The 14,649-nt window shown below is 44.4% G+C and overlaps 1 protein-coding gene across 1 annotated transcript; it reads right to left on the reverse strand.

The window, feature by feature from the left end:
* Positions 1 to 2,060: 2,060 nt before the first annotated feature.
* LOC309700315 (retinal guanylyl cyclase 1-like) lies at positions 2,061 to 13,708 on the reverse strand (the record flags this gene model as incomplete). Its single annotated transcript, XM_082523836.1, has 16 exons — positions 2,061 to 3,308; positions 3,392 to 3,477; positions 4,008 to 4,093; positions 4,228 to 4,326; positions 6,782 to 6,956; positions 7,068 to 7,136; positions 7,207 to 7,330; positions 8,276 to 8,439; positions 8,534 to 8,682; positions 8,754 to 8,897; positions 9,086 to 9,239; positions 11,609 to 11,872; positions 12,747 to 12,896; positions 13,039 to 13,194; positions 13,386 to 13,528; positions 13,609 to 13,708. Coding segments are annotated over 16 exons (2,151 nt in total), but the record flags the coding sequence as incomplete, so codon positions are not given.
* Between the last annotated feature and the right edge of the window lie 941 nt (positions 13,709 to 14,649).

Below are 14,649 nucleotides of genomic sequence, written 5' to 3' on the forward strand. Positions count from 1 at the left end.
TGTCTATCAAGTTTGAAAGAGCTATATCACAGAACACCTAGATTAACAGTGTCAGAGAGGAAAGTGGCAAAGGATCAGCCAGCTGACCCCGGGAGACATGACTGTGAAGAAGCCTGTCCATTCTCCGGCTCTTCTTTCCTCCGTTTCCATTTGCAGTCTCATGCCCTCTCTTATTAAGTCCAAGAATTCATCCTTCCTGTCTGTCTTTTGTCCACTCTTGGCTGCAGCTGGCCCACTGCTGAACTGGGCCTGGAGTGTCCTCCTGGATGGAGACAATTAGGACTGGAGCCTGGTAGAAGGCTCTGTCCTAACACCTCATCCATAAGGACAAACCAGCACCATTTAGCAGCCGTGGGCTTCCCACTCACTGCCTCGCCTGACCCTGGATACTTGCAATCCTAACAGCAGAGGAAATCACAAGTGGCAATGGACAAAAACAGCAACAGTACAGGTTTACACGAATAAGTTCAAAAGACTAGAGTTAACAATACATATTTTAACACTACTGTACATACTTTGTTTTGTTTTTTTGGCCTGCAAAGGGGTGATTTTTCCCACCAGGCCCATCTTCATAAGAATTGCCCTAACAGACGGAATATAAGAGAACATCCCACTCATGTTAGTCCCTGAACAGCATCCACAGCAAACTGTACTAAATTAGGACCACAAGACCAAAAACATCACTCTGCCTCACACGTAACAGAGTAAGAACTGCATACTATTGCTGCACCTGCAGCCCACAGTGGTGAAAAGGTGTTCGTTGTCTCGCTGGAGTTTAATAAACTCGCCGTCTGCTCCTTGCTATCTAAAACATAACAGGACACAGGCGTAGATTCTCAATCATCTCACACTTCTGATGATCAGCTGTTTGACGTTTATTCAGCTGTGTGAAAACTATAAGTTACTATAACAAACCGATTTACTCAGGAACAAATAAAACACTGAAAAAAGCCAAACAATAACATTTTTAGGTTATCAAAGTGACTCATGTATCATGTTTAACCTGAGTAGTGAAAGCCCGCGGGGTTAAAAGAACGATGTGCCGTGAGTTCGCTGTTCTCGCGGCCTCTACTGAGCCTAGCCCCCGGCTGGCTATTGAGCTGGTGGGTAACAGACGACTCAGAAAACGTCGGAGCGCTTTTGCAAATATGTGGTGTCCTGATAAACTGAGCAGATATTTAAGTTTACACACCCACATTCTCGCCAGAAATATGTTACGTTTATTTTGTAACCCAGAAAGAATAATAAGAGTAATATTAAAACCAACCCTTGTGTTAAAACCAGCGGCACTGTGCAGTTACAGTCACGTAAGTTTAATGAATGTAAAATAAATCACCTTAATATTTAAAATGAAACTTCCATTAACTTTAATATCTTAACATTAACAATTTCTACCGTCTCTGTAGCTGCTGCCATCGTTAGAAACTGAACTGGCTAGGCAGCGCTATGAATTCTGGGATAGGTCGGGCCACAAAGTACACACCTGACCCATGCTTCGAATCAGGGGAAATGAAGGCCGCATTTGGAGCAGCCTTCATCGCCTGGCTGTGACGTGATCGGCCTTCAAATGCCTCGGAAGGATGAGGCCCCTGACTTGGGACACAGCTAATGTTAGACCTCATGTGGCTGGAGCGTGTCAGCAGTTCCTGCAAGCCGATGGTATTGATGTTATGGACTGGCCCACTCGTTCCCCAGACCTGCATCCAGTTGAGCACATCTGGGACATCATGTAGGTGTGTTGCACCACAGACTGTCCAGGAGTTGGCAGATGCTTTAGTCCAGGTCTGGGAGATCCCTCAGGAGAACATCTGCCACCTCATCAGGAGCATGCCCAGGTGTTGTAGGGAGGCCACACACACACTGCTGAGCCTCATTTGGACTTGTTTTAAGGACATTACATCAAAGTGTTTTTCCACTTTCATTTTGAGTGTGACTCCAAATCCAGACCTCCATGCTTGATCTAACTACATATTTAATAAGAATGTTTCATTCGTTCAGATCTGGGATCTCTTATTTTTGTGTTCCCTTTATTTTGTTGAGCAGTGTAGTTTTGTGAGCTTTAACCTGAGATTCTGGCATTTCTGGCAAAATACATTTATATTTAAAAACTGATTCAGGATTTAATGAATCAATATCACTTTATTCAAGTTAAAATCGATTATCGAAACCCAGGTTAACTGGAGTACAGCTGCTTATGTTTAGCAATCAGAGAGGGTTAGGGGTTATATCAAAAAAAATTTAATACTTTTAAACCAACTTTAATTAAATTAAGGTAAAACTGGAATAATCCAGAGAATATCCATTTTTGAATTTAGAAGGTGAAAAGCTTAAAAGTAGGATTTAAGAAGAGGAAGCACAAGGAAATTAATTCAAAATGCACAAAACATGAGACGAATGAAAATTGGAAAAGGAATAAACTGAGACTGAGAGGGAGGTTTAAAAGGAGTCAGTGGCTCGTTTCAGCCCTCACCTGTCAGCAGACAGCATCCCAGCAGCCGCCCTCTGTCTAATTCAGACAATAGTTGAACTAAATTGTTTCCACTTTTGTTTGTTTTTTCACTCTTTTTAGTATTTTTTTCATTTGTTTTTTAAAAAAGTATTATTACTTACACAACAATGGGTGTTTGTGTGTTATCTTTACAGATTATTATGTGAAACTCAGCTGGTAGTGAAGAAAATAGACCTGAACTGCACGTTTGATTGACTTATTGAGGAAGACGGTGCCTTCAGGAGCATCCGGGAAAATCCATATTTAAGCACTGAGTCTACCTCAGAGTTTAATGGAACATTTACATTTTAAAGAAGCATCAGGAACAGCGACAGCATACAGCCAGCGTCAGTGCGCAGAACCGATTATTGATCAACACAACATCTGTCACGCATCCACTCTTTAACAGTCATTTACCCAGCATTCATTGGACATGAACAACCCTGATTCTATTTCAAGGTTACTAACACATCACAGTCACCATGGTAACAGTCAGTTTCTATACAACTGTAAAACATCAGACAGTGTGAGGGACAAATTCCACTAGTCAAACAGAAGCGATGTCAGCGACCAATCAAAGAGGACTTCCAGTTAAATCAGGAAGTAGAAATTGGCGCCCATGATGATGATTGGTTTGTGCACTCAGACTTTACAGCCTTCGGGAGGCTGAAGATCTCCAGGGTTCAGATGTCTTTGAGAAGGTCTCATCAGCTGATGACACTGTGTGTGTTGTCACTTCTTCATCTTGTTCTGTCGGTCCAGAAACTTTTGTCGTCTGTCGACTGGAATCTCATCCAGGCTGATTCCATGGTTGCTGGCCCTGACAGAGAGACGGGTGGAGAGCGAGTTTCAGTTTAAGGATTACTTTATTGATAATCGATAATGACCGCTGTGTGTTCTTACCCTCCGGCGAGGTCTGGAGGAACAGGAAGAGGTTTATTAAAATCTTCTCGACCCATCAGCCAGTACGTGTCCTCTGTGCCCTTAACCTGCAACACAAGCATCCAAACATCAACGAGTCCCACCACGGACTGGCATCAGGCTGACTAACTGTGGACAGGGTGGGATCTGGACCAGACTCTGAACCTGTCAGACTGGACTACAGTAAACCTGAGGGTAATAACCTGACCTCTGAGATAAGGTTTTATAAACCATCCATTCTCTTTCATCCTCATCAGGGTCGCAGGGGTGGGGCAGGGTACACCCCGGACAGGTCGCCAGCCCGATTCAAGGCTAAGCTTCGTGGTCACACCTATGACCAGTTTAGATTCTCCAATTAACATAACCTCACTAATTGCATGTCTTTGGACTGTGGGAAGCCACAGTACCCAGTACACAGAAAGGCCCTGGCAGGGGGTGGGATCGAACTCAAGACCTTCTTTATGTGAAGCAACAGTGCTAATACCCGAGCCAGCGTGCTGCCTTTATCACCATTTTGCGTGTTTTCTAACAGCATCCACAGCTACTGCGTCATGCAATTATATTTGGATTTGCTTCAGGTCTGTTTAGATTGGCATACCTGTGCCTTCCGGGTGTCTATGTGGTATCCCACTTTCAGACTGGTCAGGACTTTGACCGTACTCAGACTGATGTGGATCCTGTAAGCTGCAGACCACAAACACATCGTCACACCACAACTCAGGAGGAAGCTAGTGATTCTGACATAATTTAAATGCAGACAGGAGAGACTTCAGGGTGGTCTCTCAGTGATCCAACCATTGATCAAAGATTTTACTTATGTAGCCCAGAGGACTCCATGAGTGAGGCCGTGGTCACCGTGTCTCCAAAGAGACAGTACCTGGGCATCTTGAGTCCAACCACACCTGCTACCACGGGACCTGAAGACAGGAAGGGCCGACCTTTACCTGGCACTAACACCATTGATAACCTCAGGAACCATTATTACCATACTTTAATCAGAGATGTAGGGTTACATTCAAACTAGCTGGGAACACAAATACACTACCAGTCAAAGGTTTGGACACGCCTTCTCATTTAATGGTTTTTCTTTATTTTTACTACTTTTGATACAAACTCAAGACCTCATGTATATGAAGCACGACATATGGAATTATGTAGCAAAGAAAAAATTGATTAACAACTTTAAATATGCCAGGAAAGTTGATTATGTTCAGCTGGATGCAGGATGTAGTTTTCAGTGTGAGAAATGCTTTGTCACTTCTTCGGTCTCAGCTTTCTCCAACCTTATAAACAGTACATCTGCACAGTAACTGAAACCAGCATGAGTGAACAATGACCCAGTTGTGTTCTGTATATGTTTATTCCTCAATGCACATCACCAACAGACCCCAGTCAGGAACCAGTCCCATTTTTAAGTTGGCGGGGCAAGATTGCCGATGCCGTGCAGGTGTGTCCACCTTCCCTGCACAGCACCGCAGGCCATGCCCCGCCAAATACCCCCATCGCCCGACTGAGGCTGGGGAGCCACCCGGCTGGCGCGGCTCCCCGTGCGGCGCCTCTGCCTCCAGCAGGCACAGCCCCTCTCGCCCCTCGTCCACCTCTGGCTTATGAGGCTCCTCCACCACTCCTGGCTGGAACAGCCCTTCCTGGAGCAGCTCCTCTTTCTCCAGTCGGTGTGGACCCTTGCGCCCCTCATCTGCCATCTCCGGTTGGAGCAGCTCCTCCACCGCTCCCGGCAGGAGCAGCCCACATGACAATGTGAATATTAATGATCAAGGAACTGACCTCCCAGCCCATTGTTCCTTCAGTGGGCTGGTTTCAGTCATTATGCAAATGCAAAGGTCGGAAACCTGCAGTCAGCTGAGACTGAAGAAGTCACCTGGATGATGATGATGATGAAACGTTTCTCCCACTGAGAACGTTCAGATGAACTGAATCAACTCTTTTGGATTTACTCACCTGGATGATTGAGGGTACAGCAAAACAACACTGAATATGTTTTATAGTTTAGATTCCTGTAAGTAGCTGCCCTTTGCTTTGTTGACAGCGCTGCAAACCCTTATCCTGCTCCATGAGCTTCATGATGTAGTCACCTGAAATGGTTTCACCTCACAGGTGAGCCTGTCAGGGTTCATTGGTTATAATAATAATGGATTACATTTATATAGCGCTTTTCAAGGCACCCAAAGTGCTTTACAATCTCACATTCACACACTGGTGGAGGCAGCTACAGGTGTAGCCACAGCTGCCCTGGGGCAGACTGACAGCAGCGAGGCTGCCATATCGTGCCATCGGCCCCTCACACAACAACCAGGACAGAGAGCCCGGGGATCGAACTGGCAACCTTCCGGTTAAGGATTGCGCATCCCAACCCCCAGCACCACGGTCGCCCCCGAATTAAGAATGGTTCTTGCATTCTTAATGGGGTTGGGACCATCAGTTGTGTTGTGCAGAAATCAGGTTGGTACACAGCTGAGAGACATATTTGACAACTGTTACAATTCATATTATGGCAAAAACCAATCAGCTAAATAAAGAGAAACAACAGTCCATCATTACTTCAGTCATGGTTTTCCTCTTGTTAGTGAGCCAAGCCTAAAAAGACCCAGAATTCCCATCAGCAGTGTTGTGTGGGCTGGAGGCCTTGTTTGCTTCCATTTAGTCTGCTGCTGCCAATCTTCTTTCAGAACCTAGAGGCTCAATGAGTGCGCCTCGGAGTAGCCTCGTGGTGATTCTCACTGGGAGGCCCGAGACCCCAACATTGTAAATATTACACTTGGGGCCAGTAGGGTGGATCCCTTCATTAGGATAGAGGGACACACGTCCAGGTTACACAGTAATCAAAGCAAAGTCTGGATATTACGAAGAATCTAAAATATAAAACAAACAACGTGTTTTGAGTTATTTCACACTTTTTGATTTACTACATAATTCAACACGTGTTCATTATTAGTTGATGCCTTCAGCAAGAATCTAAAAAGAAAAACCATTAAACTGTTTTGTCCAAAACTGGTACTGTAATCCAGTCTGACTGGTTCAAATATCATTCCCATCCTTGTGGTCTGAGCACCAGCTGCTGATGAGGCAGGACCTTGAGCCAACCCTGAGGTCTCCCAAAACAGTTCTGTCAACAGACACTTCTACTCACTACTCCCGACATTTCTAAATCTTTCAGCAGTTGCCCACAGAAGTCGAGCTTCACTAATCTCATCCACACGTGTCCACACTAAGAGTGACTTACACCTGAGACACATTGAACATACTCTGGATTCTTCAGATGAGGAAAGCTGATAGTATAGTAGTTACACTGATAAATGAACCCTCTCCTGACGTCCTGGTACTGAATGAGCAGATAACGGTCGACAGGTGTACCTGAGTGCAGTCCGATGCGGATTTTGACTTTAATCTCGGGCATGTGTTTGATCTTAAAGTTTCCTATCGAGTGCAGGATGTCCAGAGACATGTTGGCCACTTCAGCTGCGTGTCGATTCCCATTCCTGTTGGGAACACCTGAAGCCACCATGTAGGCATCTCCAATAGTTTCCACCTATAACAAAACCAGAACCAAATTTCATGTGTCTTTGTTCAGATAATCCAGAAATTAAGAGAAATCTTCACTGTTTAGGTCAGACACGTGTTTTAAATGGAAGTGTGTTACCTTGTACACATCATGGAGAGCAATGATGGCATCAAACATGGTGTAGAGGTCATTCAGCAGGTCGACCACCTACACACACACGGGTTTAGTGAAACACTGAAAAATGAAATGCACAAAAACAAGTTCAAACAGTTTGTACCTCGATGGGCTCGCTCAGAGCAGAAATAGTTGTAAATCCAACAATGTCGCTGAAGTAAAGGGTGCAGTCCGAATAATGTTCAGGTTCGACTGGTTTCCCTTTCTTCAGAGCTTGAGCCACAGACCTGGAACAAATGGGAACTCGCAAAGTTTTCATTCCTTAGTGTAACCATGCAGCAAACAGCCAAACTAGAGGCCAGAAGTTTAACATGGCTCTCCAGTTCATCCTTCAAACCCAGGACTCCGCAGGAACCAATAATGGATTCCAGTTTAGCTCCACTTTTAACGCCATCATCATCCTGGTCTGCCAAAGAACAAATCCTCCTGCCTAAATGTACTCCTCTTGCAGGGGGATCATAGACTTGCTGCCTGACAGTGAAACAGCCTGGAAGATAACCAGTGCTGACAGTCCAGGAGACAGGAACGTGATTACCATGCTCAACCTGCTATGTTTTGGCTGAATGGGGATGAATCTAACTACAGTTGAAAGAGTCACTATCTGGTGACCTGGTGTCAGAATCTGCCCCCAGTGGAGTTAGTTGAAAACCTTGGCACCAACCATATCAATGATCCTGTCTGATTCCAGTAAGACAGGGTTACCTTTCAGCCTCCCAGCAGCTATCATCTCACAGGTCCTCAGAGAGCTAAATAGGCTCAAATCAAAAGAGCACAACAGAGGACGAACTTCCTGTGATACAGGAACAAGTTAAACTCACCAAAGACAATGTTGGGGCATTCCTCCAAATGCACAATGCAGCTCATCATTCATAACCTGAGGAGTGATTGGCTGCAGCATGCCCTCTCATTAGCACCTGTGCAACTCCACAACCCCGAGCCAGGCTAAACCCTCCCAGCATGGCCACTCCTCTCTCGGGAGTCGGCGTCCCATCAGGACCAAAGTCTGCATCATGAGGACCCTTCATGATCCTGCAGCGAACTTCATTAACGAGGCCCAATGACACAGTTCTATTCTCGAGGACTCTTATCCACCCACCCATCAGAGACTCTGACCCCACCTCCAGTTCACATTACTGCTAATTATTACTAGTAATTTACTGTTTTAGTCTTACTTTGGCAGGAGCTGCCCCACCAGCTTATCTGTCTTGGTTCTCTCAATCTCCAATTCATCCGTTCGTTCTCGGATCAGATCCTCCAGGTTTGAGCTGTACTGCTCCAACATCCGCAGCATGGAGTCGATGATGTTGGCCCTCCTGCCTCTGCTGATACCTCGAAACTGCAAACAGATTGTCGAAGGAGTCGAGATGAAATCAGAAAATAACCCCAAGCCTGTAGAAGGCAGCAGGTGGCAGCAGTGAGACTCGGCTCACCTGTTTGAAAATGTCATCAAAGCTCGGCCTCTTACTCGGGTCTTCATTCCAACATTCATTCATCAGCGTGAGACACTCGGTAGGAGCTTCATCGACCGAAACGATCGGCCTGCAGAGAGGAGGAGGCTGCTTCAGACGCTCCACGATCTCTGGGAGACAGACAGGTGATAAGAGACAGGCGGTTTATAAGAGACACAGCTAATCAGACATCCTCCCTCACCATGAGCCGGCATGTCCATCATGGCATATGGCAGTGTGCGGGAGATCACTTCCTGTATGATGATGGAGAAGCTGAAGACATCTCCAGCAAACGAACCTCCTGAGACCGGATTCCTCAAAAGCTCCGGAGCTGTCCACAGCATGTCTGAGAGACGGGAAGAGAAACACAGCTGCAGTTTTTATTGGAACAGGTTTGTGTTTTGTTCATGATTAGGGTTAATGTTAGGGTTAGGATGGAGAGTCTTAATATGCCCTCTGACATAAACACACGTGTAAGCAGAGATACAGCGTCTGAGATAAACTTCAAACATCTGAACGTGCTCATGTTTCTACCGTGTGGATCCTCAGGAATGCTGATCCCCTGGGATTTCAGGATCATAGGAAGTCCATAATCTGTTATTTTCAGAACAAAACGACCATCAACTAAACAGTTTGTTGACTTCAGACGACCATGAGTCAAACCTCGCAGATGAAGGTACTTCATGCCCTGAAACAAACACAAATATCAGTAACCTGATTGGTCTGATCAGAAATGAAACAGTCTTTAAAGATATCATAGATAAAGTCGAATAGAGCTGCATAATTAATTGACTTAGAAGTTGCACTTAAATTAAGTGTTACACAGTGGTGATGGTCGATTGTGTATGGAAGGAAGTCCTTGGACTGGGGGGTGGAACTATGTCGTCAGTGAGTTCAGGGTGGTTATGGCTTTTTTGTTTGTTTGTTTGTTTGTTTGTTTGAACTAAGCAGCAGAAATCTAAGAAGCTTGGAAAGAAAAACTTCTGGACTTCTTCAAGTTTCTTAAAGAGGCTCTGTCTGAGAAACCTTCCTTATCTCTAAGACTATATAGTGGAGAGTCCCAGGTATTCAAGCCCTAGTGGGAGTGGCCTCTTAAAAGGGTCATTGGCCCACTCTTGATCATGGCCTCATTACATGAGCCAAGGTGGGTGTGAGTCATTATAAGCAGAGGTTTTGGGTGAACCCACTGTGAGACCTTAGGGCACCTGGGAAGCATCAGAGACTGGATTACAGATGGCCGACAGTTGGTGTGATAAGCCCCGCCCTCTGTTCAAAGATGGTCATTCACAGTGGACATAGATGGCTTCTTTCACTCCTCTTTCAAATCATCCATCTTCTCTCTATTACAGTCAACTTTAATGTTGAGATTTCGATTCTCCTCAATGTGCACGGCACAGTCCAGAAACAGAAAACTGTTAGGTGGCATACACGTGTCTGCACCAGTGGCGAGGTGCTGCCAAGAGTCATACTTTCTACTTCCTCCATGTAAAGGTTGGCTACGTCTGCTAAAAATGACCCTCACTCTGTCTCATACCTCGTAATGATGGGATTTCCGGCTCTTTTTAGAGAACTGGCTCTTTCGGCTCCCAACCGGCTCTTCAGGTTGTTTTGTTGCTTTAATTAATTTATTATTAACAACAATATAAAATTATGCACAAAAGGAATTACTAATGTAAAAAAAATGTGGTTTTATTTATATGTTTATATATAAATATATGTGGTGGCCCCCAGAGACAAAACACGTACAAACTCCAAAACACATTTCTAGCCTGAACTGAACTTCCAAAGCAAAGCTACTAGATCACTTAAATTACACAATTGAAATCATGTGTATATTGTTTGTGTATTTATACACATGCACTCATATATATTCAAATAATTTAAACAAAAGTTCATTTACCTGTTACTACCACACACCAAATCCGGTCGTTGGTACTTCCTGGCTTGTGTAGCCACTAGGTAACAAAAGCTCAACACTGCCCCCTAGCATCCTGGAGCACGTCTGTTGTCTTTTGTACGTGTTTTGTCTGTAGGGGCCACCGTAAATATACTTATATTTATTCACATAAAATGTAATAAATAAATCATATAATAGAAAAACCAATTACTTACAGTTCAACTTTTAACTATTTAAATTTTCAGCTTTTTCCTTTTAAACAAATTTAAAGTGAAACAACACAAAACACTGCAAACCACAACACAATTAAATATAAATGAAAATATGAAACAAAAAGAAGATGCACGTTCTCTGCATGAATAAACTTTCTGAATCCTTTATCATCTGCAGCTGAAAATAGTTGTGGATGATTACTATACCTTTCTGATGTGACGTTGTTGTCCCTGCTCTCTCTCTCCCTCCCCCTCTGTTCCTGTGCTACTGAGTGTAACTACCGCCCCTCCCCCCTCTGCCCAGTGCAAAGCACAAGGCTCGCGTGCGGAGTGAAGCGGGAAAAAGTGCGAGAGAGAGGGTGAGAGAAAGAAAAAAATCCCACGGCTCCCAATAAGGAGCCGGCTCGCGTCGTTCACTTCAAAGAATCGGCTCTAAGAGCCATTTCGTTCACGACTGACACATCACTAATACATCGGCTCATGTGATGAGTCACATGATGAATAATGGGTCAACGACCCTCTCCAGGGACAACTCCCACTAGGGCTTAAAGCCTCGGTCATTCCACCATTTGGTGTTAGAGCTCAAGAAGCTTTGCTTATGAAATGTCTTCACAAAACTTAAAGAAGTCGAGACGCTTTTCTTTCCAAGCTTCTTAGACTACCATGATGACTGAGAACCAGACTGAAAGCAGAATAAGCACCAGGTACGTTAGAGAGGAGTGTGTGAGATTAAGCCTGTGTGTTAACCTGTTCCAAAAGAAAAGGCCTCCAAGCAGAGTGCAGAGCAACAGGAAGAGGAAGAGCACAGTTACAGCGGCCATACCTGCAGGGAGTGGAGAGGTTAACTTCCACATTTATAGCCATGCCAGACAGCAACCTTTTGTCAACATGAACACTAAATCACGACACATACAGAAACTACAGGTGTAATTAAGACCTCATTTGAACTGAAGCACAAAGCTCCCACCCTCTCTGTGGGTCAGTAAACACACCTCCACTGCAGGCCTCATCTGGATTAAACCAACAGAAGCTGGCTGAGGGGGGTTTTCCTCCCGGGAAGACAAAGGAACGGCTCAGCGGTCTCAGACCTCCGGTCGTCCCGTCGGTGTGCGTCGGAGAGAGTGAGTGTGTTGGAACGAGGCGGTCGCCATCGCTGTCCAACACTACGTAGCTGGCCTGCAGGCCACGCCCCTCAGTACCTCCATACAACACCTGATAGGGAAGAAGACAGAAGCTGATTGTACCATTGAGTTTAAGGTGAGGACATGATGAAAATGATGATGATGCAAAACAAAAAAGATCAAATCAAATTCTGTGGTTCAGAAATTATTAATTTATTAACTTTATTCTAAATGTCTGTGAAGTTTCTTAGTGATCCAGGTCATCATGGTCTAAGGAGCTTGGGAAGAAAAGCGTCTGTGGGAGTGTCCCTTAAGAGGTTTGTTGACCCATTATTGATCCTCTAATCCAGGGGTCTCAAACTCCAGGCCTCGAGGTCCTGCAGGTTTTAGCTCTCACCCTGGGTCATCAGGGTCAAATGATTAGTTCTTTACCTCTTTGCCTCTGGAGAACTTCAGAGTCAAAGGTTCTGGTCCATGTGTGTCGGTTTCCGGTAAACTTCAGAGTTGAGGTTTCTATTCTTCTCAGTGTGCACTGAAAATCTTTCCAAGCTCCTTAGAGAACTTTATGCAAACACTTAACGACGGGATAGATGTGATTATGTTGTATTAAGTGGTGAAAAACAATTATTAAAACTCTTGTGTTTGTGGACACAGAGACTCAATTAGTCTGTCTAACTTAATCAGAACTAACTGTTCCCAGATCAGAGTCATCTGACACTAGAAGGTTCAGTCACGAGTAACTCTTCACTGCCACAAAACAAAACTTGAGTTTTAGGTCATAGTTTTAAAAACCGTGAAGTGTGCCTTGTTGTAGTTTTTGCCTCTCTCCCTCTGAGTGTCACGAGTCTATCTGATCTGGAGCAGTTTGTTGAAGGAAACGAGGAGAACGTCTTTTATCTCAGCTTTGATACTGAAAGCAGCAACTAGTTAGTTACTCAGCTAGCGAGTGCTGAAATCTGTGTGACCTGATTGAAACCCTGAAAATCAAAGCCTCCATCTGATTTCATGAGCTGATTGCCCGTCACCCAGTGTCCACTCCCCGCCTGACGGCGCTCTTCCACTGCCTTTGCAACGAAGTAGACCATGTTGAAAATAGTCCCAAACAAAGGAGACACCTGCAGACACAGGACAACACTTTGTCACATTAGATTCTCTCGTTTACTGGGGACGTACACATTGTTTACACGTTATTTACTTGTTTACCTCTGAATCCATCAGAACATTAAAGCCCGTGTTTGTTGTTGTTTGTTTGTTTACCTCTGTGGCGGAGACACCCGAGTGAATCTCTCGGCTCATTTGAGCCTCGCGGAAAGCTTCATAGAAACTCTGGTCGGATGCCATGGTAACAGTCAGGACGGCACTATAGGCGTGACGTAGCTGCGTACTATTTGTCAGCTGGTTGAAGACTGTGTGCTGATTGGATAAAACAGAGAGGGAGGGAACCAATCAGAACTCTGCCTTTAGTTAAACATGTCATGATTAATATGTAAAGGCAGTGGGGTGGTGTATGGGTGGTAAATAAGAAAAGTTTGCTTGACTCAGTTTTCTTTTTGACGATCGGAGAAAATGGAATAAAACCTCCTTGAGAACTTGTTGGTCGTTACCTGATAGGGCATCGCGTACAGCAGGGCGTCGTAGGGAATGAACACGTAACCATTGGAAACCATCCCCATCTCCAGGGCGGTCAGCAGTACCTCCCTCTGATCCTCTCCACCAATCAGGACAGAGCTCATGCACATGATGACCACTGAAGGTGAAATAAAAAGTTCTCTGATCTGATGTGTTCAGTTCAGGGATGCAACTTAACGATCATCTCTTAGCTCTGACCTTTGACCTTGTCGGCTTCTCTGATTTCGTTCAGCGCCTCCCGAGCCCTGCCTTTGCTGCCTGGTTCCATGGTAACCACCGGCCCAATCGGCAAACCCGATTAGTTTAGATTAGAAACCTGGCTTCTTTCACTCTTTCAAACCATCTGTCCTCTCTGTCCAAAATGTGAACACTGGCATCCTCGAAAGAGTGTCCTTTGTCCTTTAGATGCAGATGGACTGCTGCTGCTCCATTGAAAGAGGAGTGTTTGTGACAAAAGAATTTCCCTTGGGATAAATACAGTTCACCTTATCTTATCTTATCTTATCTTATCTTATCTTAAAATGCCCTTAACAATCAGGGTTATCCTGTTGATCAAAGTCCATCACTGAGTTTGTAAAAACACATTTGTCAATCATTATCTTTGGTATATAAGGAAAATGACAACATTTAATCATATTTCCTCATCACCCTCTTTTGTCTGACCATTTGAATCCCATTTGAATTTCCAATAAAGGTTAGGGTTAGGGTTACCAAACTCCACAGAGTTTGGTAAAAATAATGACAATAGATGTTTGTGTGAAAGTGCGGGAAGCAAATTTGTATGTGATGTTCTTTCAGTGTAGCACTCTGTAGACGGTCCCTGAGCACTGGTCTCACAGCCAGCTGCACATGACGACCAGTGTTGTTAGTCTAGGTCAGAAAATGACTCGTTGGACTGAAAATGAGCTTGATGATCCCTAACAAACCATCACAAGATTGGTTCAGATCTCTGGATTCATATATTTCTGAATTCCTTTGGAAAGATAAACCCCCGCGTATCAGCTTAAAAACGCTACAAAGAACCAAGGATAGAGGAGGATTAGATCTGCCTAATTTTTACCAATACTTCTTAGCCAACAGGCTTCAGTTCATCTCAGAATGGTTAAAACATACCTTCTTAGTTGAGCCCTGGCTAGATGTTGAACAGGCACTATGCAAGGATCTAGAGATTTCAGACCTACCATTTATTAGCTCAAACATCAAAAGACATGAATGCTTTAAAAGTATCAACATCAGCTT

Source organism: Aulonocara stuartgranti (genome assembly GCF_965226115.1).
Source record: "Aulonocara stuartgranti genome assembly, chromosome: 3".
In the NCBI taxonomy this organism is placed as follows: Eukaryota; Metazoa; Chordata; class Actinopteri; order Cichliformes; family Cichlidae; genus Aulonocara; species Aulonocara stuartgranti.